The 23272-nt window shown below is 42.9% G+C and overlaps 1 protein-coding gene across 2 annotated transcripts in view; it reads right to left on the bottom strand.

Annotated features, from left to right (window-relative positions):
* SLC15A2 (solute carrier family 15 member 2) overlaps positions 1-19470 on the bottom strand; it is a 42773-nt gene extending 23303 nt beyond the window's left edge. Inside the window, exons 1-8 of one of the 2 annotated variants that reach the window (XM_066190258.1) lie at positions 19344-19470; positions 14635-14681; positions 11245-11332; positions 10487-10628; positions 8551-8643; positions 7347-7446; positions 2236-2326; positions 129-206 (exon numbers count right to left, since the gene is read on the bottom strand). In XM_066190258.1, coding sequence (XP_066046355.1) covers positions 129-206; positions 2236-2326; positions 7347-7446; positions 8551-8643; positions 10487-10628; positions 11245-11332; positions 14635-14681; positions 19344-19374 — 670 coding nt within the window. In that variant the 5' untranslated portion in view covers positions 19375-19470. Of the gene's footprint in view, positions 1-128; positions 207-2235; positions 2327-7346; positions 7447-8550; positions 8644-10486; positions 10629-11244; positions 11333-14634; positions 14830-19343 lie in introns of those variants that run through there. The other variant, XM_066190259.1, reaches the window with a different exon arrangement.
* Positions 19471-23272: the final 3802 nt, after the last annotated feature.

Below are 23272 nucleotides of genomic sequence, written 5' to 3'. Positions count from 1 at the left end.
GGTGACCTTGAACCCTTTCATCTCCCATCACAGTATCCCTTCAGAATCAGTGAATTTGTACATTTTCTCATCTATCCATGGACTCAAAAACGGTAACTCCTACTACAGGCATCACTGTTTCCACTCACCAAGTGCCAACACCATCAGTGCTGCTGGGACGCCAAAAGCCAGTGCATAACAATCCTCTCCAAAACATTTCACATCCCCTGAAAAAAAAAAAAAGGCAGCTCATTACATCTAGACTTATGTTACTGGGGCTTTTGATTTGATTCCCTAAATCAGTCACTTCCCCTGGTTTTAAATCTTTGCTGGTGCTTGACACCGTGAATTGAATCTCCTTGAAACAGTTGTCCTCCCTTGATGAACACAATTTGGAAGCAGGGCTAGTGTCTGCCAGCAAAAGCAGCTGATAATGGGATATTGATGCAAACAGTAGAAGGGAGGGGGCAGACAAATAGGTATAAAGAAATACAAGGAACTGTAATTGGGAAAAAAGTACAACATTTAAAATTACCTGAAACCATTCTGTATTTGACTAGATCTAAATAACCAGTACTGTGCTGCATCAGTCTTGAGTAAAAAACTTATATCTGATTTCATAGCGACCTACAGTGGACAAAGTGGAAGCCAATGCCTGCACTGTGTAAGTGGGAGCCCAGGATAAGCCTTAGAACTCCAATTCCCTCTCTCACCACCACAAATCTCACTAGGGACAGCCTGCTCCAAATGTCAGGTCTTGCATTAGGAATCCTGGTGTGTTACACCATGGGTTGCATCAATCTAAGCTGTGGGTCACTGAAACCCTGTGCCTCTTGGACCAGGCCAGCTCTTGCACTGTGCTCCAGCTGCAAACAACAAGCCAGCAGTGGGCTCTGTGTTTGAATGCCAGGGGCTAGACATTACTGCACTCTTACAAGGATAATGACAAAATAGCTAAAGTAAGCCAACAGAGTTAACAGGAGACCAATCCAGGAAGCCCTCACCTGCTCCTGTTTGTTGTAGCTGGAAAGTCACAGCTCCACAGCTGTGTGCATGCATAGCATTATTTACTTATTTTCATCAAATTAGCTAAAATGTAACAAAGCTGACAGCATAGGGTCTCTGGGCATGCTGAATTTTTAACATGCTAAATGAGTTGGACTTCTCTACCTAAAAGTCTTTCATATTTGTACCAAATGTCTATCAACTGCATTTCCTGCTCTTCCAAGAAAAGATTTCACACTAAGCAAAAATATTACTCTTTCCCCATCCTCTCCAGTTCCATGTTGCAACTATTTTCTACTGGCACATGTTTTGATGCTTCAAGGGACTGGACTTTCATCTGCCCATTGACTGCTTTAAGCAAAAGCCATTCCCAACTGAATGCTGACCCAGAGACACCAGAGAATGAACAAGTAAAAGATACAGCATTTGTCTTTGTCCCTGTGCCTGGCATAAACATGAGACAAGAGCCTGTTAAAATAACACTCCAAACAAACAGAGCTTTCTGGAAGCCATGGAATGCAATGAAAAAAATGGCAACTAAATGTGAAGACTACCTTGTCCCTGTCCCCATCACCTATGGCCTGATGCTCTGCCTCTGTGCCTGTATTTAGAGTGTGCCAATTCCTTTGGCTTCGAAGCAGTGCGATACAATGAAGTAAGTGCAGCAAGGCTCAGGGACTAAAAAGGGTTTTGCAAGCAGGCTGGAATATAAAGTAGGTCTTAAATGGGGCATAGGCCTGTGCTTTGTCTTCAAGCCTAGTTGCTCAGGGCAGCAATCTTGCAAGCAGACCCAGACAGACAAGCCTGAGTGCCAGGACAGAGCCCTCCAGAAGTCAGCAGCACCCCGTGGGAGGGAGAAGGTGGGACTTTAAAACCAGCCCTAAGTTTTTTAGCCCTGATACTGCACAGGACAGCAGAGCTCATTTCCCATCCATAGTTTACCTGAAGGCAAGTCCTTCACTGGCAGTGAGGATTAGATGACCATATGGGTCCTTCCACCTTTCATGTTTTATTTCTGCATTTCAGGCTGGCTTTGAAATACTACCAGGAATGTAATTTCTGGGAGTTGTCTGCCTGTATTATAAATCTGTTATGCTGCTACTGCAGGATTAAGAAGGTGTAAATGCAATACTGTGACCATACAACAGATAATATAATTTCTGCCATTCTGTTGTCATAAGAGTCTAACTATGCACAGCAGAGTAGTTAGAGGGCAGCTAATTTATTGTTTTATTCTAAATCCACACTGACCTCTTAATACAGGAGTTACAAACGTGGAGATCAAACTTCCAGCATTAATGGATAAATAGAAGATGGAAAAAAACTTGCTTCTCTCCGAGGTCTAAAACAAGAGAAGACAATGTCAATGTCATGGCTAACGCACAGCATTGGGCTTGCAAATTGAACACTATCAATTCTCTCCTTAGGAAGGCTGGTTAAATATTGACACAAAGTGCATAAAATGTTAAGCAAACAAGCTTGTCTTCAGGTGATGGTAAATGCTCACACAAATCAGCTCATGTTACTCGGGAAGTGCTTTGGGGCTTTTTGGCATTTCAGAGGAAAAGCTTTTGCTTTGAGAGAGTTGTGAGATTGGAAGGAGGGGAAAGCATTTACTTATTCAGAACAAGTAGCATGATTCAGATCCTTTGTCACCTAATTCAATCCAATTTGGCATGGTTTGACAAGCTCATAATTTCTTTCCATGTCTGAGCTCCTTTTTTTTTTTCCCCCTCCTCTCCTGTGTAGAAATAGAAAAAGAAACCTGTATATTTTAAGGAACTAGTAATCACAGCATAGATGAAAGAGTGCCAGCAAGTGAGAAGTATCCATCAAAGAGGATACCACCAAGGTGAGCCCAATCAACCTCAAGCTAATAGGGTGAATTAAATCTAGGGGAGCAAATTCAAGAGCCTGGTGGAGGGATGAACTCTAAGAGAAAGAGTTCTGAATTTAACCTAAGCTGTAACATATTGTAGTTTATAGAGTCAAAGGACTCCTGCTGATCTTCTTTCTTCCCACATAATTTGGAAGGAATCAAGAATTTGGTCCTTTGTGCTGGAGCAATGTGTGTGTGCAGTCTCTCCTTGCTTGTGGGAGGGACATGGATGCACAGTCACACGTGTGCTGTATACAGTGTTAACCTGCCTCCCTGGGAGGCACAGCAGAGGGGAAACAAAAACAGGCTACCTGACCCACCCATGCTTCTGTGTATCAGCAGCTCTGGGACACCTGAGCTGAATTTTCCCCACTACCTAGTGGGGAAAATTGCATCAGATATGGGATAGTGCCTGGCAGAGAGCCTCTTAGGGCACCTTGAGCCTCCTCCCTGTGACCTCAGCATCATTTGAATGCAAAGCTTTAACTTAGCTGAGTGCTAGAAAACTCCTCGGGGACTGTTGTTCTGACTCCGTCTAATGTGTCCTGCTTCCGTCTGCTCCCTGAGACAACAATATTCACAAGGCTGGAAAACTGGAGAAAATGTGAAGAATTGCAGGCAGCTAAAACAGGACAGCTGTAAAGCAATGAATCCTGAGCTCCAGAAACATAACAAAACTTCCTGTAACTGATGGTGCAGCCAACAGGAAATATTGCTACTTGGAATGGCAAGAAGCCTCTTATCACAGGGGATTAGTGCAGGGAAGAGGGGGAGGTGGGAAAGTATGGGAGGGCTTCTTTTTTGTGTCCCCTTGTAAAGTGGGTAGTGAGAAGGTGAGGGTGAGCGCCCCATCACCTCCCACTGCCACCCACCAAGGAATCTGGGGGTCTGCTTCCTTGGACTAAGGGCTTTCTGCCTTGACCCAGCACAGTTACGAACACCCCATAAACTTGAGCTTTTGGCTTTTACACAATTTTATTTCCTAGAGTGTTCAAGGGTGACCTATACATTCCTCATAAATTATTTATCCTGAACTAAAGGATATGAAAGCCTTATAAAAATCATCTCAATGGCATGTTCTCACGGTTAATAGAAAACAGCAGTGGGTCTTACTATCTGTTGTACTTCATTCCTTGCTGGTGGACTTGATAACCCAGAACTTTCTACTGCTAAACTAGTAAAATTATATTTTCTTTTTCATTATACCTTTGTAACTAGTTATTTGTCACCATAGAGAAAACTAGAGAAATGAGCAGCCTTAGTAATGCTCCTTTTCCCGGATAGCTCTCCCATGACTTGTCGAAGGTGGTGCAGTAGAGCCCTCACAGTCCTGCCTTCTTCTAGCCAAATTGTCATGGCATGTCTCTAACCCTTCATATCTGAGCAAATCAGAATTTCTGAGAGCTGTGATAAACTCATGCATGCAGCTCTTGACATGATAAAGTCTAGAGCAACAATTACCAAGAAGAAGGTGGTGGTAAGAGAAGAGGATAGTGATGCATAAAGAATTTGCATCTTATTTCACACATTTTCCGATTTTAGTGATGGAAATAGAAATTATCAGAGAAAAACTGAAACAACTACAAAACAATGACCCAGCAGCTTGTGAATTATACTGATTGGAATAAAGAATTTCCTCCCTATTGTCTTAACCTTTAGAGCAGACATACATTAACAGCATGATTTGGATTAGCTAATTTGAGAAAAGGTACTGTACATGATAATCCTGATCTCCTTGGCAACCAGAAAATAAAGAAACAAAGGAAAGCTATTTAGCACCTTAAACACCATACTGCACTGTTGGAAAGCAGCTTTGGACCCTAATTAATATGCGCAGCAGCTTCACATTCATGTAACATATTGTAAATATAATTTTGTTCAGGCATTTTTAACTTAGATTTCTAATCGCATAGACAAAGGTATTTGGAAATCTCCTGCAGATAAATCTGTTTTCCCTATTTGACCTCCCACCAAATCAGTCCCCATCACTGTCTACAGTAGTACCATTCTCAAAGTGGCATATCCAAGACTATTATGCTCTTGAAGTACTTAAAAGAGGATTAGATTGATGTTGTATATTTACCTCAAAACATAAACTTGTCTCTAGGAATAGCAGGAGCAATTTAGTTGTTTATACACAGAACTACCTCATCCCAAGTTTTCAGATGAAACAACTAAGCCTGTACACTTAAGGATTCAGATAAAGTTTATTGGTGTCCTGAAAATTAAGGGGGAATCAAATGCTTCATTTCATAGCGAATTTTCAAAACTTATTTCAGCCTACCTGGAGTGGAAGAAAATAAAACATAAGGCCCCTCAAACACCACTCCAGAGGAAAGAAATATTCTGGCTTGCCTCCAACCTTTCATTCCTTACAAAATCAAAACTTCTCCTTCCAATTCTGATGACTTAAACTTCCTATCACATAGCATAAAACATTTGTTTCTTCTGAAAGGCCAAGTCATTTCAAAATGGTAAAATAGAAAACTTTCTATTTTGAGAAGAATGTTTGAAAAAGAATGAATAGAGCAAAACACATTGTTCTTATCAGAATGCTTTTTATAGTTTGCTTTCTCTAAATTAGTTTTTCTTGAAGGCAGCACACAGGTGAATGTTTGAGCCTTTGTATTTGATAAATTTGTTGGAGAGATGTAGTTTGAATGCTAGAGAATGGGTACAGGCCCCACAACCACATGCAGTTCAGGTTTTCTCTCTGTAACGCAACTGTAGTTGTAAATCTGGAATAATAATATGTATGTGTCTGAGAGGGGTGCTGAGATTCATTAGCTGAAGTCTATAAAACACTCCAAAGATAAGCGTTACATATTATCATACTGTAATTAGGTGGTAATTGAAAGATGCTGGATAAACACTATTAATCATTAATATTCATAGAAGTAGCACTTGTGTAAATGCTGCTGTTGGACCTCTTAGAATTCTTTTGGGACAACTATTGGTGCAGCAAGCCAGGATGCCGGATGCCTATGCACTGGGATGCATGCAGCTATCCATGTATGTGCTCTGCTGCCAGCCTACTTTTGGTCAGAGTTGTGCCAACTGGGGAGGCTGGTGACCACCAGAGCATTGCTGATCCCCCTTCTGCAGCATTCCCTAAAGCACCAGGTGCAGCTGACAGCATGTAGACCTGCCTGCAGGAGGATTTGCTTTGGACAAGTGACCGCAGAACATCCCATGTTTTGTTACTTCTTAGTAATCATAAGCTTCATCACTTCAGCATCACTCAGTTCATGTGCAGAAAGCACAACTCTCCCCAAAATTTTAAATTTCGTCTACATTATTTCATTACATGTTGACTTCATACTGGGGCATTGCAAAAGGCAAGGAGAAAAACTGCCCTACTGGGCTCCTTGTCCGAGAAGCCAACTCTTATCCAACTTTACCAGTGCTTTTCCTGACACACTATTAGTCTAATGTCCTTCTTTAATGCCTCCATTGATGGGAATTTCCATCTCCCAAAGACCATAGTATTTTCCAGTATTTCACTAGATCTATTTCTGGAAAAAAAAATTTCACACTGTCAGTCCTAAATAATCCTCCTTGAGTTTAAGCCTACTCACCACAGACCACAACACTTATTTTGTTTTTGTAGCAGTGGCTTTCTACATATTTGAGGACTCATGCCATGCACACAACTTGCTGATTTGCATACTTGTCATTAAGAAAATTGCAATTTTTCTTTGTGTGTAAGATCAACATAAATCTCTTTAATTTGAAGTCAACTGAAAAATTTAGCATTTTGCCTACGGATTAGCACTTCCTGACCTGCTTTGCTTCCTTAAGCACTGCCTTATCCCCAGCTGAGCCCCTGTGCTAAATAATGGGAGTTTGAGATTAGTGCAGATGAGGGGCTAAGCACTCATGACAGAGAATGAGGACACAAAGCACCTGGACTACAATTTGCAGGATACACAGCACAAACACAGCTAAACAGAAATGTTTTCTCAACTCTTCAGAACTTTCCATTCTGGAATATCCAGAAAACATTCTGGCATTACTTGCTAAAGACTAGAATTTTATATAGCTCTTTCTGAACATCTGAGACTATGACTGATTTGAGGAAAAAATCCCACAGAAGCATAGGCCAGTGATACAGTCTTTTCTTTTGTTTGCCGTGTTCCACTGCAGTGCATTAGAATCACCCCTGTAAAGTTGATCCATGATATACACAGTTCCATGATTTGCAAGACAGGATTTTTCAACTACTCTGATGTCCAATTAACATTTATATGATTTGATGCAATTATGACCTATCCTTTCCAGTATCAATCCTGTTCTGCTGTCATTTTGCCTTCCTGAAGGATCTAGATTCTCTCAAGTCTTATGCAAACCATCCTACCTCATGCCTTACTATGTCTTTTCCAGCAAACTGGCCCTTACTCTAGCATAACAGGATTTTGATCACATAAACATCCTCACAAGGTAAGCAGACACTGCAGATTTTAGGAAAGAAAAGAAGTCTTACATGTTCCTCTTCAAACTGGTCCCCACCAAATGCAGAGACACAGGGCTTGATACCTCCCGTTCCAAGGGCGATCAAAAACAGACCAACCATAGACAGGACCCTTCATGCAAGAACAAAGATATCACCATTGCAAAACCTTTCCAGAGCTTACAAGAGCATTTTAGTGTCATCCAACCATGATTCCTCTGATAATGTCTTTTGCACATGGGTAATGATGATGAGCCAGATAAATAAACAAATTAAATATCCAAATAATTTGAAAAACAAATTAATTATCCTAATTTCCACATTCCATACCAGTCAATCAACCAAACTGGTTTTGTCAGTTTCTTGTTGTTCTGGGGTCCAGTGGACATATAGGAGATCAAAGATCTGCGGAATTATTTTTATTTATATGACAACAAAAGCTGTCAGAGATCAACTCAGAAAAAGAAAAAAAAAAGAAAAAGGGGTGTGTACTTTCTGCAGCCTTGTGGCCTGGTTATAAGCAGACAAACGATTTGAATTTGGATCATTCTTGTGTGCTTTCTACTTCCCAGCGGTTTTCAAAATACCATTGTTGGCCTGACAGATAATGTCTCTAGGGAACAAGAGTATCAGAACTGGCTGGGTCTGGGACAAAAGAAAACTTTCTGTAAACAACATGTGCTCCTGCCTGCATGCGCATATTTTTTGAGCCATGACCACACAGACAAAACCAGCCTGGAGGTGTCAGAGGCACTACTCTGACAAGCCTATCAGTTCAGAATCTAGAGGGTTGTATCCTGTGGAAGAGACCCTTCCCCTCTCATCAGAAATAGATTTTGATTTCCCCTGTCAACAGAAAAGTTTTGTGTTCCCATGCACATGGGGAAACCTTGCTGAGCTGGGCAGCTGTGCTGATGAAATGAGGAAGGAGCCTGGTGCAGGCAGTTGGATGGAGGACATCAAACCAATAGCATGGTATAGTAAAGAGGAGTGATCCCCAGTGCCTGTGTTGAAGGGGTTAGAGTCTGTGTGGTGATTTCCAACTCCATCTGGCACGTTCACACACTAGATCCACCCTTCTGCTCTTACTCAGACATTCCTAACCCTTTCCTGATGAAAGCGATTCATGCACAGCCCCCAGAATGCTGGCCTGATGGAGATGAAACAAATTACAGACTTGGGTAAACTAACTACCATCACAACCTTCTACAGCACTGTGGCTTCAAGGGCTACTTACACATGAACTGCCTGGTTGCCTAGGGATGGAATGGCACCGACTGACTTTATCAGATGGCCAACAACATACACAATGGAGAGGTAGATGATCGTCCTGTGAGGAAAGCAAATAGCAGTGACTGAAGATGCTGGGTGAAGTACAATCTGAAAACAGAGTGTGCCCATGCGCCCTGATATGGCAGCTCTACTTGGCAGACACACAAGGAATTGGTTTGTTCTACCAGTGGTACAGCAGGCAGCTATAATTCCTTTGTGTCAACACTGAGTTGAAGGAAGGAACAGATATGCAAATGGGTTCCGATTAAGGAGGGATAGCCCCTGCTTTATTTGTAGACATTACTGAGCAGAATAAATGAAAAGAGTTCCAGTCTTGTCACGCATGGAAGACTGCAAAGAGAAGAGCACTGTTCAGGTCTGACTAAGTTTCCAGATTACTAATAACTGGCATTTTGTAGGACATTCATAAGTGTATCCCTTGACTGGAAGGGATGTCTAGAGACTGTTGCCCATATTCAGCCCACCTAACTCATAAACCTGAATTAGAAGTGTGGTTTCCTCATTGTAAGTCTGTTTTGGGTCCCAAGTATCTCTGAAGGACTGAGCTTATCTATCTGCCTCCCATGCACTGGTGAGGGAGAAGAAGAAATATGAGAAGGCTGATCAAACTCTTGAGTGTTTTCTATTCCTTCATCACCTTCTAGATTAAGAGGAATCTATGTATTCATGCGCTGAAGATATGTGCAGAGGGAATCAAAGGACTTGTAAAGGACAGAAACACTAGAAGAAGTCCTATGAGCTTTGAGCATGGAAGAGGTCTCTGATGCATTCAAACCCTGGTTGCAACAGTTAATTTAGCACCACATCAGATCATTCCTAAAAGCTCCTCTAACCTGTTAAAATTGGCCAACGTCCAGCTACTACAGCAAAAGCCACTTCCCAATAAATTATAGGGATTACTCCAAGGAAAGTCTCTTGCCTAACACACGAGCGTCTGTATAAGGATTTACGCTCTAAAAACCTCATGCTGCAAGATAGACATCCTCAAATACCAATGAAGATGGCCAGGTGACCTTAAATAATTAATTTAATAAAGTCCCACTGACATTTTTTTTCATTCAAAGGGACAAGAAAATTACTGAAACTGAGCACAGAGAAAAAAGGACACTTACAGCTCCTTAAGAACTTTCTTTTGGATAGGCATATGCTGTTTATTTCCTATTGAGACTCTTCTGCCAGATAGGCTTAGTCCTAGAAAGAAGAGCTCAGCTGCACTTCATGTGACAGCCAAGACTCCTCAGGCACTGAAGAAACACTGCCAAGCAAAGAAAGTCCTATATCCAGCTGCTCATCACCACTCGGGTGCAGATGTTGGTTCCACAGCTTATCAGAAGGGAAGACTGCCTAAGGACTCTTAAGAAGAGTTTACCTGGTTATGTGCTGCTGGAGATGATTTGAGAGAACACAGGTTTCTCAGGCGTAAAAGTGGGTGTGCTGACCCATTACCTATGCTGTGAGAAGTGTCAGTAAGTATGTTACAGTTAATGCCATTTCATCTGAATCTGTGGGATCTACATGATGACATTGCTTCCTCACTATCTTTGAATCCTTCTCAGAAGCAGACTGTAGCAAACTGAGAGTTAATTGCCCTTCACCTCAGCTTCCTGAAGTCAGGTAGGGAAAGACAGCAGAGGAAAGGGGTTATTGTAACATTTAATTTGTCCCAACCTTGTTGCCTATTGGCCTTTGGGTGTTAGACAAGCACAGAACAGCATGAGCAAACAGATCAGCTCTGTTAACAGAGAGGAGCTGACCTTCACAAGTGTGTCTTTGCTGCACTCTGAGCTAGCTCAAAACTGAGAGCACACAGAGCACTGTCCTTGCACAGGCTGCATAGTGTCAATGCATGCTGACTGAATTAGAGAGATGCCTTCACTTACTTGTATTTCCCCAGCCATGAGTCTGCCATGATGGCTCCGATGACAGGTGTGAAATAACACAACGCGGAAAAGGCATGGTACACAGCAGTGGAGAGATTCTCATCCCAGTGGAAGAAGCTTAAGAAATACAGTGTCAGGACAGCTAAAAGAAAACAAAAGAAATCATATCAAATGATTAATGTGTATATCTGCAGGTAAGCAGGATCATGGTGGCAAGAAAACTACTGATTCATCTAGGAACTGAGCAGTGCTGTAGAAAGATTTGTGCTTTCAGACCTGTTCCTCATAATCTCTGACACAGGAGAAGCTAAAATGAGATATATGAGTATCTGACATTCTTTGCTCATAAACATTTATGTTTAGCTGAAAAACGTATTTTCTAGCTTATCTTACCCTAACCTGTAGTTCTGTTCATGCACATTTTCTATTCGCAGATTAGGTGCCTGCAAGATTCAATTCCCAAACACACTGATTGCACATCAACTATGAAAGACACCACACAGTAGAAAACCACATTTGATATAGAGAACTGCATAATAATTTAGACTGGAAGGTACCTTTGGAGTCCTCTAGTCCCAACTTCTTCTCATCGTAGATACAGCAACGAGTTAGGGTACACTGTTTATATATGCATTCTAAAATATCAATTAACTTTGAAAGACAGCTGATAGCACACAGAGCACAGCTCAGAAACACCAATCCAGTTTGTGTAAAGACCTCAGGAAGGGAAAGTTACTCCCCAGACACAGGCCACATACCTCGCATGCCATAGTAGGAGAAGCGCTCGCAGAACTCATTCACCACAATGAAGGCAATGCTCAGGGGGTAGTTGGAGCCACAGAGTTTCTGTGGGAGACAAACAAGAACATACCAACTGTCAAAACCTTCACCCCAGCAACGTATTCCCACAATGTCTGGGTGGTGGAGAGGAGTCCAGTCCCAAAACAAGTGCTCACAGCTGCTTGACTGGCCTGTGAGCTGGACTCAAAGGAGACCTCACACTACTCTTGCTTTGATTAAGGCCCCCCAGTGAATCAGCCTGGCTGACATGGACCCAGTAAGGACTGCCACGGGGATTCGTGGGCTGTGAGTAGCCCACCATGCTTGTAGCTCCAGGAACTCCACTGGAAGGGTGCTACTAACTCTCGACTGAAATGCTAAAAAGTCACTGAGACCAAAAAGTCACCTTTGGATGCCTTTTCTTCTGCACTTCATATAAAGCTACCACCCTGCCCTGAAACTGCTCCCTTCTCTAGCACCAGACCTTGCCTCAGAAACTGGGAGACCCCAGGCATCTGCTGTCTGCTTCTGTGCGTGAAGCTGCTACCTCTCTCAATCTCTGCTCCTCACTTGTGCTGAGCTGTGCCACCACTCACTGAAGCAGAGCATCAGCCCTCTGTCCGGCACTCTCTCAGGCATGGCATTCATTTCATATTCCAAGATTGCTGGCATAGCTATGGAAAATTCAATTTATTAATCAGAACATAAAAAAAACCCCAGCGATGGGACTGACAAACCTGTCTAAGTGTGGCCACTCTTTCCCTGAGCCTGACTTTACTCCAGCTAAAATCAGCACTTCCCAAGTGAAATACAAGGCATTGAACAGATGAGTCTTGGCACGATCTTGTGTGGGCCTCTATCCCTCTTGCTACCCCACAGTGGTCTGAGCTAAGCAGCTTTCAGCTTCCAGCTGCTTAGTAGCTCCACTGCCTCACAACAGGAGAGCAGGTTTCCACAGCACTGCCCAGCCTCTGCCAATTAGCAGGAGAGAGGGGCTGGCCATGGATTTGGTGAGGAATTTGGGGGGAGTGTGATATTAACAGATGCAACTATACTTATAGATTTAAGCAGCCATGGTATTGGACAGTGAAGTGAGATGAACTCTCCACATGCATTTCTGTGCCTCGTGTCAAAAACAATGAATTCCTGTATTTCTTCCCAGAGTCCCAAATGCAAATAAGTACCAAAATAGATGTGTTTATTCAGGTTTATTTCACCACCAAGAGACCTAAGCTTATTTGGATTCCCAAAGCAATGGCATCAAGTTTAGAAGGATCTAGCTTAATTACGCTGTCTTCCTCAACATTATGAAAAAACAACAAAACAGACTGATTGTAAAAAATCAAAATGCCACGACTCCCACCTCCCCCCCACTTTCCATTACTTAATCCTCTAAAGACAAATATTTTTGTCCATTTTTATATATAATATATATGTATATATTTTTCTCACTATCTGTGAGCTGCCTTTTTATAAGAAACCCTTGGCTTTTTTGCTTTACTAGAGTAAATACATAATTATCCATTTCATTTATGATTTACTCTGAAACCATTGTGCTCAGTAGTACGGCTTGTAAGAAAGAGTGGGCTCCCTTGGAAACTGTACTGGGGCCTCCTGCTGTTAGACTAGCCTAAAAATGGTGGCACATATAAGCTGCAAATACACAAACACACAACCATATGCACACACAGAATATTTTTCTCCAACAAGTTTTTCATAATAAAATAAGAAAATCCGTAAGAGGCAGATTATGTTTTGTGAGGGTGCTGGGAGGCACTTTATGAAATTGGAAGTAAAATTGTACAAAAGAGATTCTTTTTCCTTCCTCTCCTTCCCAGACCTCACTATACATACTCATGGCATTTAACAACATTTGGTAGAGGTGCAGAGAGTGGCTGTCCAAACCAGGTGGACAGGTGGCAGGAGCGCTGCTGCCTGAACTCACCCATCCACACCCAGTGCACAAGTCCCAGTGGATTTATCACCAGTTTAAGGTGCAGTGACTCATTTCAGCCACTCCTGCTCTGGAATGGGCACCTCCTACAGATGAGCAGGGGCAAGGAGGGAAAAGAGAGCAGGAGGCAGTGACTTCCCAGCTAAACCTTCCCAAGTGCCTGAGCCACGGCCCTGAGTAAGTGCTTACAAACACAGAGCAACGACTTACAAGCAAGGGTACTTCCATCTGGCTTGTGTGCCATGAGACGGCATCAGCACATGCAGAAACCCTCATGGATTCTCTCCACTGTATCACTGACCTGCCTGTGGCCTGCCTGGACATCCAAAAGTGGGAAGTTTTCATCCATGTGGAGAGCCAGATGCAGTTTGCTCTCTTTTGCGAAGGAGAACTGTGCTCAGCAGAGAGCCCCAGCAAAAGCAACGAGGTTAAGCCTGGATTCATGAACACACAGATAGTCTGCAGTGCTTAGCTACCACAGCAAGCCCGGGAACTGTGGGATTATGGATCTCGTAAAGATACTGTGGAAGTTGATAGACTGTGTTTTCAGACAAAAAAGAAGTTAATTTAAAGTACCCACTACAGGAGACATTTGTTTTCAGCTCTCCTTCTTGCTGACTAATGGCAAAATGGGATAAAATTACTATTTCTCAGGAACTCTCGATAACCAATAGTTAATGTCTGCACTGTAATTAAAATTGAGTTAAATAGTTGGTTTGCTAATGACATGACTATGAGTTTTAAGAGCAAGTATTACATATTATCCTGCAAGTCAAAGCAGCTGCAATATAGGCCAAATTCTTCCTGAATCCTATGCAGTGAACCATTTTTAGGGGTCAAGCACTCAACATGAATTAGCTTGAAAACCTGCACAAACATCAAAGCTGCAAGGCAGCAACACATTCACCTGAGTCAGGCTTTAAATCAGAGCCAAATATGTAAACCCAAGGTTCTGGCACTACAGCTGGACTCTGTAACACTCACCAGTGGCCTGTCCTCAATCCCTGTCCTTCCTTCTGCTTTTCAGCATCTGGGTACCCTTCCCTGGTGGGTTTCACCAAACTAAACAGAGTTCAGCTCCCTCCCTCCTATGCACAACAGCCCCATCCACTTCAGAGATCTAAGTTCTCTCCCACAAGGAAAGTAGCATTCAGGAAAAAGGCAGTAAAAACTCTCACCCTTTTCCCCAAACATTCACTCAGTTTGTGTTTTCCCTTCAAGCTGCACTTTCTTAACTTAATCAGGTTAGTGGAGGGATTTTTGCCTTGAGTTGTTAAGGCTTATTACAACCCTCTGCAAGAAAGGGTGTTTGTCTCTAGCCAGAGCACAACAGAGAAGAGAACAGAGAGATCTTGCAATGCTTAAAACAAGCTGAGCAGAAAGCAAAGCAAAGGAAACCAGCAGTAACACTTACCGGGGATTTTTTCTGAAGAGGGAAATCTCCTTTGGGGGGACCATCTCCTGCAGAAATAAAAGTGAACAAAGTTTCCTTGGATTCGTTTCTCTGAAAAGCGTTCATCTCCCCTCTCGCCTTGTCTCCCACCATGCTATGTGGCTGTGGTGAGTTGACTGGGAAGATTTCCAACCTCAGGCACGAAGTTTGATTCAGTTTGAGTTAACCCTAATTGAGCACATTTGTGCAGCCAGGACAGAAAAGGGAGGGAGATGCTACGAGGAAAGACAACTCCAGAGTTCAAGAGGAGTCAGAGAACACAGCCTAAATCAGTCACAGGTTGGGGCTGTCAGCACTTTGTGGCACAGACCTCCCTGTTGTTTGGCATGCCCCCAGCTATTGTATGTGCACCAGCCCAACACAGTGCTGGATGCTGCACAGATGTGAGCTGAATAAAAATCCCAGGTCCCGATACACCTACAGCCTGTGGATTTAGGAGCAGAGCGGGCATCTCCGTCCCAGTGTGGTAATGACAGGTTTACTCAGCAGGGATCTCATTTCACTGGAAAGCCACACATTCCAAGACATAACTACTAAAACGTTCATCACACCAAACCCTTGGACGCTGGATGTCACAGATGCCTGCACTATGTTAAATCATTTCTTTGCTACTGCAAGAGTGAAGTGACTCAGGGTTCATTCCCACACCAGTTCCCTAGAATGACCTTGCCTTTTCCCATGGGACAGTTTAATCACGGGGGCATAGTCAGCACCCAGAAGCAGCCCCAATCCCTCTCTCTACTTTCTATTATTCAGAAGATCACTTTGGGGCTCCATATGTGACAAATACAGCCTATCTGTGCTGGGAGTCCCTGGATTCCCCCTGCAGCTACATGGGGTCAGCTCCTTGCAGGTACACTGTTGTCCCTCCTTCCATGCCCTTCCCATGGCAATAGTGGAACTCTTCATCAGTATTCTTCCAGTGCCAGTTGCAATTGCAGAGCAAAACTCACAACCTTCCCGTAAACTATCCTCAGCGTTTGTGGCTCTGCTGTATCCTCAGCGCAGTGCAAAGGTTTTTTCTTCCTTCCTCTTATATTTGGCTTCTTTAAAAGGCAAATGTTCAAAGAATTTTCCCAAATATTTCTCCCTTCTCTTATCAGTAATGCACAGATCACACCCAGAATCCACAGCTGGTACAAGGAGTCTGCATAAACTCACCCTTAGCACAAGTACTGAGTTGCTGATAGAGCTTGGTTATCACAAGAAACAGGTTTGCAGCTGACGAACCAGGAAAGAGGCCTTTGGCCACAGATCCTTAATCTGGCTTCAGTTATTGCTAACAAGACATGGAGAAACACTTACACAATGGAATCAGATGTGATGGGCTGCACAGAGATGTATAATTAATATCCACATTCCAGCATGTGCTCTGGCATTGCCTCCTCTGAAAATCCCCAGAGATCCTATTTCACTCCTGCTAAGTGGGCAGCTAAACGTGGGGTCAGCTGGGCAGCTGACTTGAAGGCCAAACTTCAGATGGTGCCAGAAAGTTCTACCCCTTCCTTGTTCCTTTTCTTCTTCTGCAGCAGTGGCAGAACAACAGTTTGGTACCTCCTCTGTACTGGCACAAACCGGCTCCTTGTCTTCAGCCCTCGCAGTGACCTGCACACATGCACAGCCTTGCTTTTCACCTGGGTGCAGCTGCCAGGGAGCTCAGGTTCATCAAGCCCTTTTTATGGGCACGAGTGCTCAAAAGCAGACCCAGTGTTGGGGGCAGAACAGGTCTTGTTCACATGGGTGCTGTCCCTACACGTACTCATGTCCTGCAAGTCTGACCCTGTGCAAGAGGCAGCAGAAATTTTTCTGAGCCCTCTGCTGGCATCTTATGCCCCAGGAATTTCTATACAGCTCCCAGAAGAAACCTGCTGTACTCTAACATACACAGGCAAGCAGAAAAAACACAGCAGCAGAGTTATTAAAGGAATAATACAAAAGGAAGACAGGAAAGGTTTCACCATCCCTTGCACAGTGCTCCCACACTGCTGCAGTGTGATGCCTTAATATTTTCAGCCTCCTGCAGCGATATTTCCTCTGTGTGTATACAGCCCCATGCGTCACATAAGCTAAATGATTTTTTTTTAAAATACTAGCATGAAAAACCCTATCAGTCAGTAGGATTACCATTCTACTTGTCTAATACACTGCAGAGCTGTTTAGGCCATTAGCTGCCAGAAGGTCTTCTCAGACGAAAAGGAAGATAAGGAATTCAAATGTCTGACAATAAATGGTAACTTGTAGCAAACAGCAAGAACAAGTTTAGGAAAATAAATTTGCAAGCACCTCAGACACAAATAATACTTGATAGAAGGAGACCTGTGCGACTGGACTGAAAATCAGGAAGGAATTGTACAAATGGAAATAAGGTAGCATTTCTAAAGACAAGTATAGACAAACAGATCAAACACAGAGCAGTAGAGGTGTGCCTGCAAAGCTAAGGCACAAAATGAACTACAGCTAGCAAGGGGACATAAAAGGCAATAAGAAAAGGTGTTAGAAATGTTGTCAATATTGGAGAAAGAGGAAGGAAAATGAAAAGCTGTTATTTAAACCAGTAAACAAGCAAACAAAATCTCATCCAGAGAAGTCAGGAAACTTGTGTCCTTTTTGTTATTTTCACTAAAAAAAGAAATTGCAACAAGGTATGCAACACCTTTGAAATGAACCAGCAGGAGTATGTGTGAAATGAGACAAAAACTGCTTAAATAATATTTGGATATCTCAAATGTGCTCAGATCATCAGAGCCTGATGAAATTCACCTTCAAGTGCTGAATACCATATTGAGCAACTTCCCTTGTGAAGGGCAAAAGCAGAACAAGCATCACCACTGCCTTTAAAAAAGCAGTTTGTTCCTCCAGGAGTGTTCCTCCATAGTGAGAGAGATAGTTGACCAGATAATCCCTTCTAAGCACTAAAAGGAGAATAAGGATTACAAAACAACCATTTCAGATTGGAAAAAATGCTCTCAAACCCGACTCTTTTATTCTTTGATAAGTGGAGTAACAGCTAGAGGAGCTCTGTATGTGATGTACCCTAACTCTAGTGTCTCTGATCTCTTACAAGGAAATAGGGTCCATAAGAAATGCCCATAATGGTGGACAACTGGGAAATCCCTCTAAGAGTATCAATGATTTTCCATCAGATTAGGAAAGCATGAAACATGCAGGTCCTCAGCTCTTCCATGAGCAAAGAAAACTTCAGCACAGCCAGGATGGTGCTCTTGTTTGTGCTCAAAACCAGGGTCCAGAAGCCTGAGGCACAACTGGGTATGAATCCAAAATGGTATTGCACAATGGGAGAAACCATTTTACAACTCTGTAATGAAAATGATGAAATTTGGGGCAGAAGAATGCCAAATGCAACTCCTTTCCATTGACAGGAAAAACAGCCAGAGAGGTGAACTAAAATCTATTTTTGTTGAGGATAAGATGAGAGAAATAACTGACTTTTTTAAGTAAAGAATATTTGGGGCTCCTTTTTCCAATTTCCCGTTTAGTGAGGATGGATGAGCATTGGAACAGAGATGGTGTGGCTCAGCCTGCAGGGTTCAGACAACCCATGATGTCTGTTATATAAGAATGCATTAGGGACTACATAAATATCAGGTCCTGTTCCAGAGCAGGCATATGGATGAGGTGCCCTTCTGAGCTTCTGTGAAAATCTTGTGCCAAACAACTTCACTTGGTAAGCATGAAAGCAAGGACAACTTTCTGTAAGACTGCCTCTTTTCTGAATTATCCTTTATGCAACTGGGGAGTCTGTAGGATGATTCATGCTTAAATGTTATATTCAGCTACCAGATGCCTTGTATAGCCAGAAGTTCCGATGAATACATTTTGCTATGACTTTCAGTTCATAATTTATTTTTTTTTCTGGTTCCCAAATCCTCAGAAAGAGAATCTGCATTTTCACGTTGCTTTTCCAATCCTCACATTCTCACCACTCTCTGCTGCAGCACTGTGTCCCTTAATATGTTTACTACCAACTAATCTCTTCATTTTTACCTGCATTCATCTCGTGATACAATCCCGTCCTAATTTTCAGCTCAGCCACACTTGTCTTTTAATAATGAGCCTTATTTTTAATTCATATACACTGGCCATACCTTTATAGCCCTTTTACCATATATGTGTTTCTGTCCTCTTTCTCTGTTTCTGAGATAAGATTTTAAGAAACTAGATGAATGTGTGGCAGCACCACTTTGGGCTTACTGACCAGACCCTGGAAGGATATGATAACCTCTGGAGGTCTCTTCTGGCTCATTTTCTCTAGTTCTTTGATCACAAGAAAGAGCAGGGCTTAACTGATTTATACAGATCAAGAGTGGTTTCCATTGCCTGCAGACTTCTCCCAAACTTCAAAGTAATTTAAGAAAATGATGTATCAAATCATTTGAACAACCAAGAAAATATGCCAGAAGCCTCAAACCCACAGCTCTCCTGTATTCACCAGCCATTACAGACCCCAAATTGTGAATGTATTTAGATCAATACCACTAATAATATCAAGTACCTAATCTGTATTTAAGAGCCTGTCATCCGGTCACAAGTCAACCTGTAACAATCAGAGAAACTTGTCATCCCTCATCGTGCCTTTTTGCCTTCAGTTTCTCCTACTATCAGCAAGAAGAAATCTTTAAAAACTTCCTCACCAGCTTGGGCTTTCTTACCAGGCTGTGGTGTGCTGTTCCCCTCTGCCATTCCAGCCGTTTCCCGTGCCTTGGACGACCCCAGCTCTGTTGTGCCTGAAGATGAACCTCGTTGAGCAATCCCGGCTCTCTTTCATCCTGCTGTTAATGTGTCACTTCTCAACAGCAGTCCTTTGGCCACCAATAAAATAGTTAAACTTCCATTTATTTCTGATCTGAAGTCACCTCTGCTCAGCTCTCAAATGTCACAGGGAATCTGCCTTTCTTGAATACAGCCTCTGAGGCTGCATGGCACCTTTCATGGATGTTCACAATCAATCACTTCGCACTGCAGCTACACTATCTTTCAATAAAATTACTACTTCTGGTTGAGGATAGGGACTGGCTCTGTGACTAGACAGGATCTACAGCTGGCCATAAATCCAAATTTTTGACACTGTATACCAGTTACAGAGCTGGTCTTAACTATACCTGTCTTTCATTATCATAGAATCACAGAACAGTTTGGGCTGGAGAGGACCTTCAAAGTCCATCCATTCCAACTCCTCTGCAATAAGCAGGGACATCTTCAATTAGATCAGATTGCTCAGAACCCTGTCAAACCTGATTGTGAATGTTTTACAGGGATAGGGCACCTAGTGTTTAAGGTTGTGAGAAGACACAGGGTTTCACCAACCTTTGACAGGCTGGCTTCAGTTCCCAGTTCTTCACATATCACACAGGAAAGCAGATGTAACATTTACAAGCTGTTCCCCTAGACCCTTTTTCACCTTCAAGGCATAAACTGCCTGAAGGAGAATCAACAATTTTTCTACTGAACTTCCACGGTTTACTCCTTTCTGCTTTCCCCCATAACCTCCTGTAAACTGCTGTGACTTTCTTTCAGAGAAGCTTTAGAGAAATTCTTCTGCAGGGGAAAAGCCCAAATGTTTTCTGCAAACACAGAAGTAGTTTAGAGTGAGTTCAGCAGTAGAGTAAAAGGGGGTCTCCATTACCCAACGTGATGGGCCTGAATCCATCTGCATCTTTCACCTTTTTATTGCACTCAAGTCCCCCCCCACCTGCTTCAAGGTCCCATCATCCCCTCAAGATAAAGTCAAGGCTACAAACTGGCAGTCAGTTCCTGGTGAACTCTGCTATTAGTGGACATTGGATGATCCAGTGGATTTGGGCAGGAGGACTAGAAAGATGCACTAGGGAAACACTGAGAGACACCTGAATTTTAGAGCGAACAGAAGCATACAACAGTAGCTACAATGTGCAATAGTGAGAAGCCTAAGCTGATCAAACTCCAAAACGAAATGAGGAATAAATTCCTATATATGATGATTCATTTGATAGAGCAACAAGGGATGCAAAGCCTAAGGTGAAAGACAAAGAACAGCATGAACAACTCATGAAAAGATGATGGCAGATCAAGAGGGGCTTGTGAAAGGAGGATTGAAGCAAATTTTTAATAACGGCTACAAAAGAGCAGGCAGTGCACAGAAGAGATATTGAAGAAAAGATAGATGGTAAGAAGAATTTAAATCTATAATGTAGGAAGTGTGGCCAGGATCCAGGGAGTGTTATTCATATTATAAGAAGATATAGCATAGATAAGTACAAAGCACAGCATGGCAAAGCCAGCAGCGTGAGACTCTGGACAAGCACTGTGAAAAACAAGCAGAAAAGACATATGAGCACTACAGGCCAGACAATGCAACAGAGAAGAAAAGCTGGAGGGAGAATAGTGTTTGGGAAAAATAGTGGTTGGTAATGCTTGAGACTTATATTAGAAGATTGGGGCAGGGAGAGACAGGGAACATGAGAGGAGGGGTTTTATTTCTGAACAATTACTTAAGAAACCATTGTAGCAAGGAAAAATTAGGATTTTTCTCTTCATTGAAGGGAATGTTCAAGCAAAACACAGGGCATGACAGAGCTGAGGCAGGAAATGAAGAAAACGCAGCACAAACAAAATACAACCATGAATTTAAATTACTTTTTAGGCTCTCAAGATGAGAGTATCACAAAACCACTGAAAAGAAAAGTGGAAGCTGGTTCCAGAATAAGACTTGTGATCGTTTAGAACAGACCACCGATTAGCAGCAAACGAATACCAAGGAAAGCTACATATTGCATAAAAAAATCAGGAATAATTTAACAATTCAGGCTGTCAGTAAGGAGATGAGCTAAGGGACCTCTTGAATCATTTTCCAGCTGTTTTGCCCTCCACTACTAAGATGTACCTGTTGCTATAGTATACGGTACCATGCACTGACTGGTAGCACTGGTTTCAATAAGTTCAAGACATAGAGAAAATGTACATACAGGTGCTCCAGGCAATTGGAGCATGTCCAGTTCCTGGGATGTTTCTATGTTCTGCCCTTCATGGTAGTCCTGTGTTCCCCCTTTACAGAAATTTAAGGCATTTTAGGAATGCTGCCCACTGCTTAGAGACAGTTCCTAGCTGAAACAATAGCTATTTTTAGTCTTCACATAGGTATGTAAAGTCAGCAACAGAGAGAGTGCTCTGAACAAAATCAAATGAAGAAAAGGGAGCCAAGATAGGTGTGCCACTGCATGTGAGCTCAGTTTCTAACTCAGTGCTGTTTGTCTCTCCTGGGTGCAAGTGATCAATTCTGACTGTCACAAGGAGTGCTGGTCCCTCAGGCACCCAGTGCCTTACCTGCTGGTACTGAGATGCCTGTCTGGCTCAACTCAGGCTCTCTGTTCAAAACTTCTGACTATCAGAGAGAGCCTGGAAACAGAAAAACCTAAACATTTACCCAGTCCACTTGCCTGAAGTTGAGGCTGGGTCGTCCCCTTCCTGGTCTGAGAAGGTGGGAGGTGCTTCCCTGCAGCTGGAAGAAAGATGTATGTGGTGAGGTAGAACTTTGGAAAAAACACTTGAAGACCATTTGATGTCCCAAGAACATTTTCTCCCTGGTGGTTTCAGAAGCAGGATCTCACACAGTGCCTTTCAGCAGCAGGTCTCAGGGCATCTCACTGAGCAGATATCAGTACCTCCATTTCAAAAAGGAGCAAAAGAAAGAAGAAACATCCTGATGAAGGTAGACTCCGCTGAAACCTCTTACGTGCCAGCCCAGCAGCGTCTCCGTTAAGCTGCCCCGCCTGCAGTTTTATCAGAGCAAGTGAGAAACAGCTACTGATTTATTGTGCCACAGGCTCTGAGGGACAGCTCAGCCACTGAAGACATCACAGTCTGCAGCAGCCTGGGTCTGGAGGAATGCTGAAAGACAGTTGTATCCAGTGTCTCAGCACCCGTGGGTGCATTGCCCTACTCTCCGTGCTCACTTCCAGCCTGTGGGACAGATACTGCCTTGGGAATTTCTCTTTCTGCATTGATCTCTCAGCTGACCAGTAGCTCTCTTCTGGTGGTGTGTCCTGCTCCCTCTCCCACCCTGCTCCTGAGTAAAATGCTGTTTTTACTGGCTTTAGTGAGGCAGTTGGTACTGAGAAACCAGAATTCCTATAACTACTCTATTCCTCACAGCCAGCTCACAGCAATGCCTGGAACATGGCGGGGGGGGGGGGGGGGGCTGTTGGGCAGTGAAGGAGGGGCTATAGGATGTGACAGCAGGACCCTGGGGTTTGGTTCTGACTACGTTGCTTGTCAGGCCCTTGAGCACTTATTTCAAGTTCCCTAACCTTAACTGCACTGCCCATAAAAAAAGCACCAAGCAGCATAATCTCCTGTACATCTGGGGCAAGTGGTTGCATTCATTAATCTGGCTAGTGGACTAAGAAAAATCTCAGAGAAGGCATGAATTCCAGTTTTTCCACTTTTTTTTTTTCCATACAACCACAGTAAACAGCCTGTTTGTTGTTCTCTGCAAGTTTTCCTATGTCAGGAGACATAATGCACTGCACAGTTTCAAATACTTGCCATCACAGAGAGGATATTCGCACCAAAACCCAGCACACAGCTGATTCTTTGACTATGG

This window comes from Chamaea fasciata, unplaced genomic scaffold (assembly GCF_029207755.1).
Source record: "Chamaea fasciata isolate MVZ Bird 193981 ecotype frontalis unplaced genomic scaffold, bChaFas1.0.hap1 SCAF_8, whole genome shotgun sequence".
Classification (NCBI taxonomy): Eukaryota; Metazoa; Chordata; class Aves; order Passeriformes; family Sylviidae; genus Chamaea; species Chamaea fasciata.
Note: the sequence above shows the minus strand (reverse complement) of the source record. Positions and strands in the feature narration are given on the sequence as shown.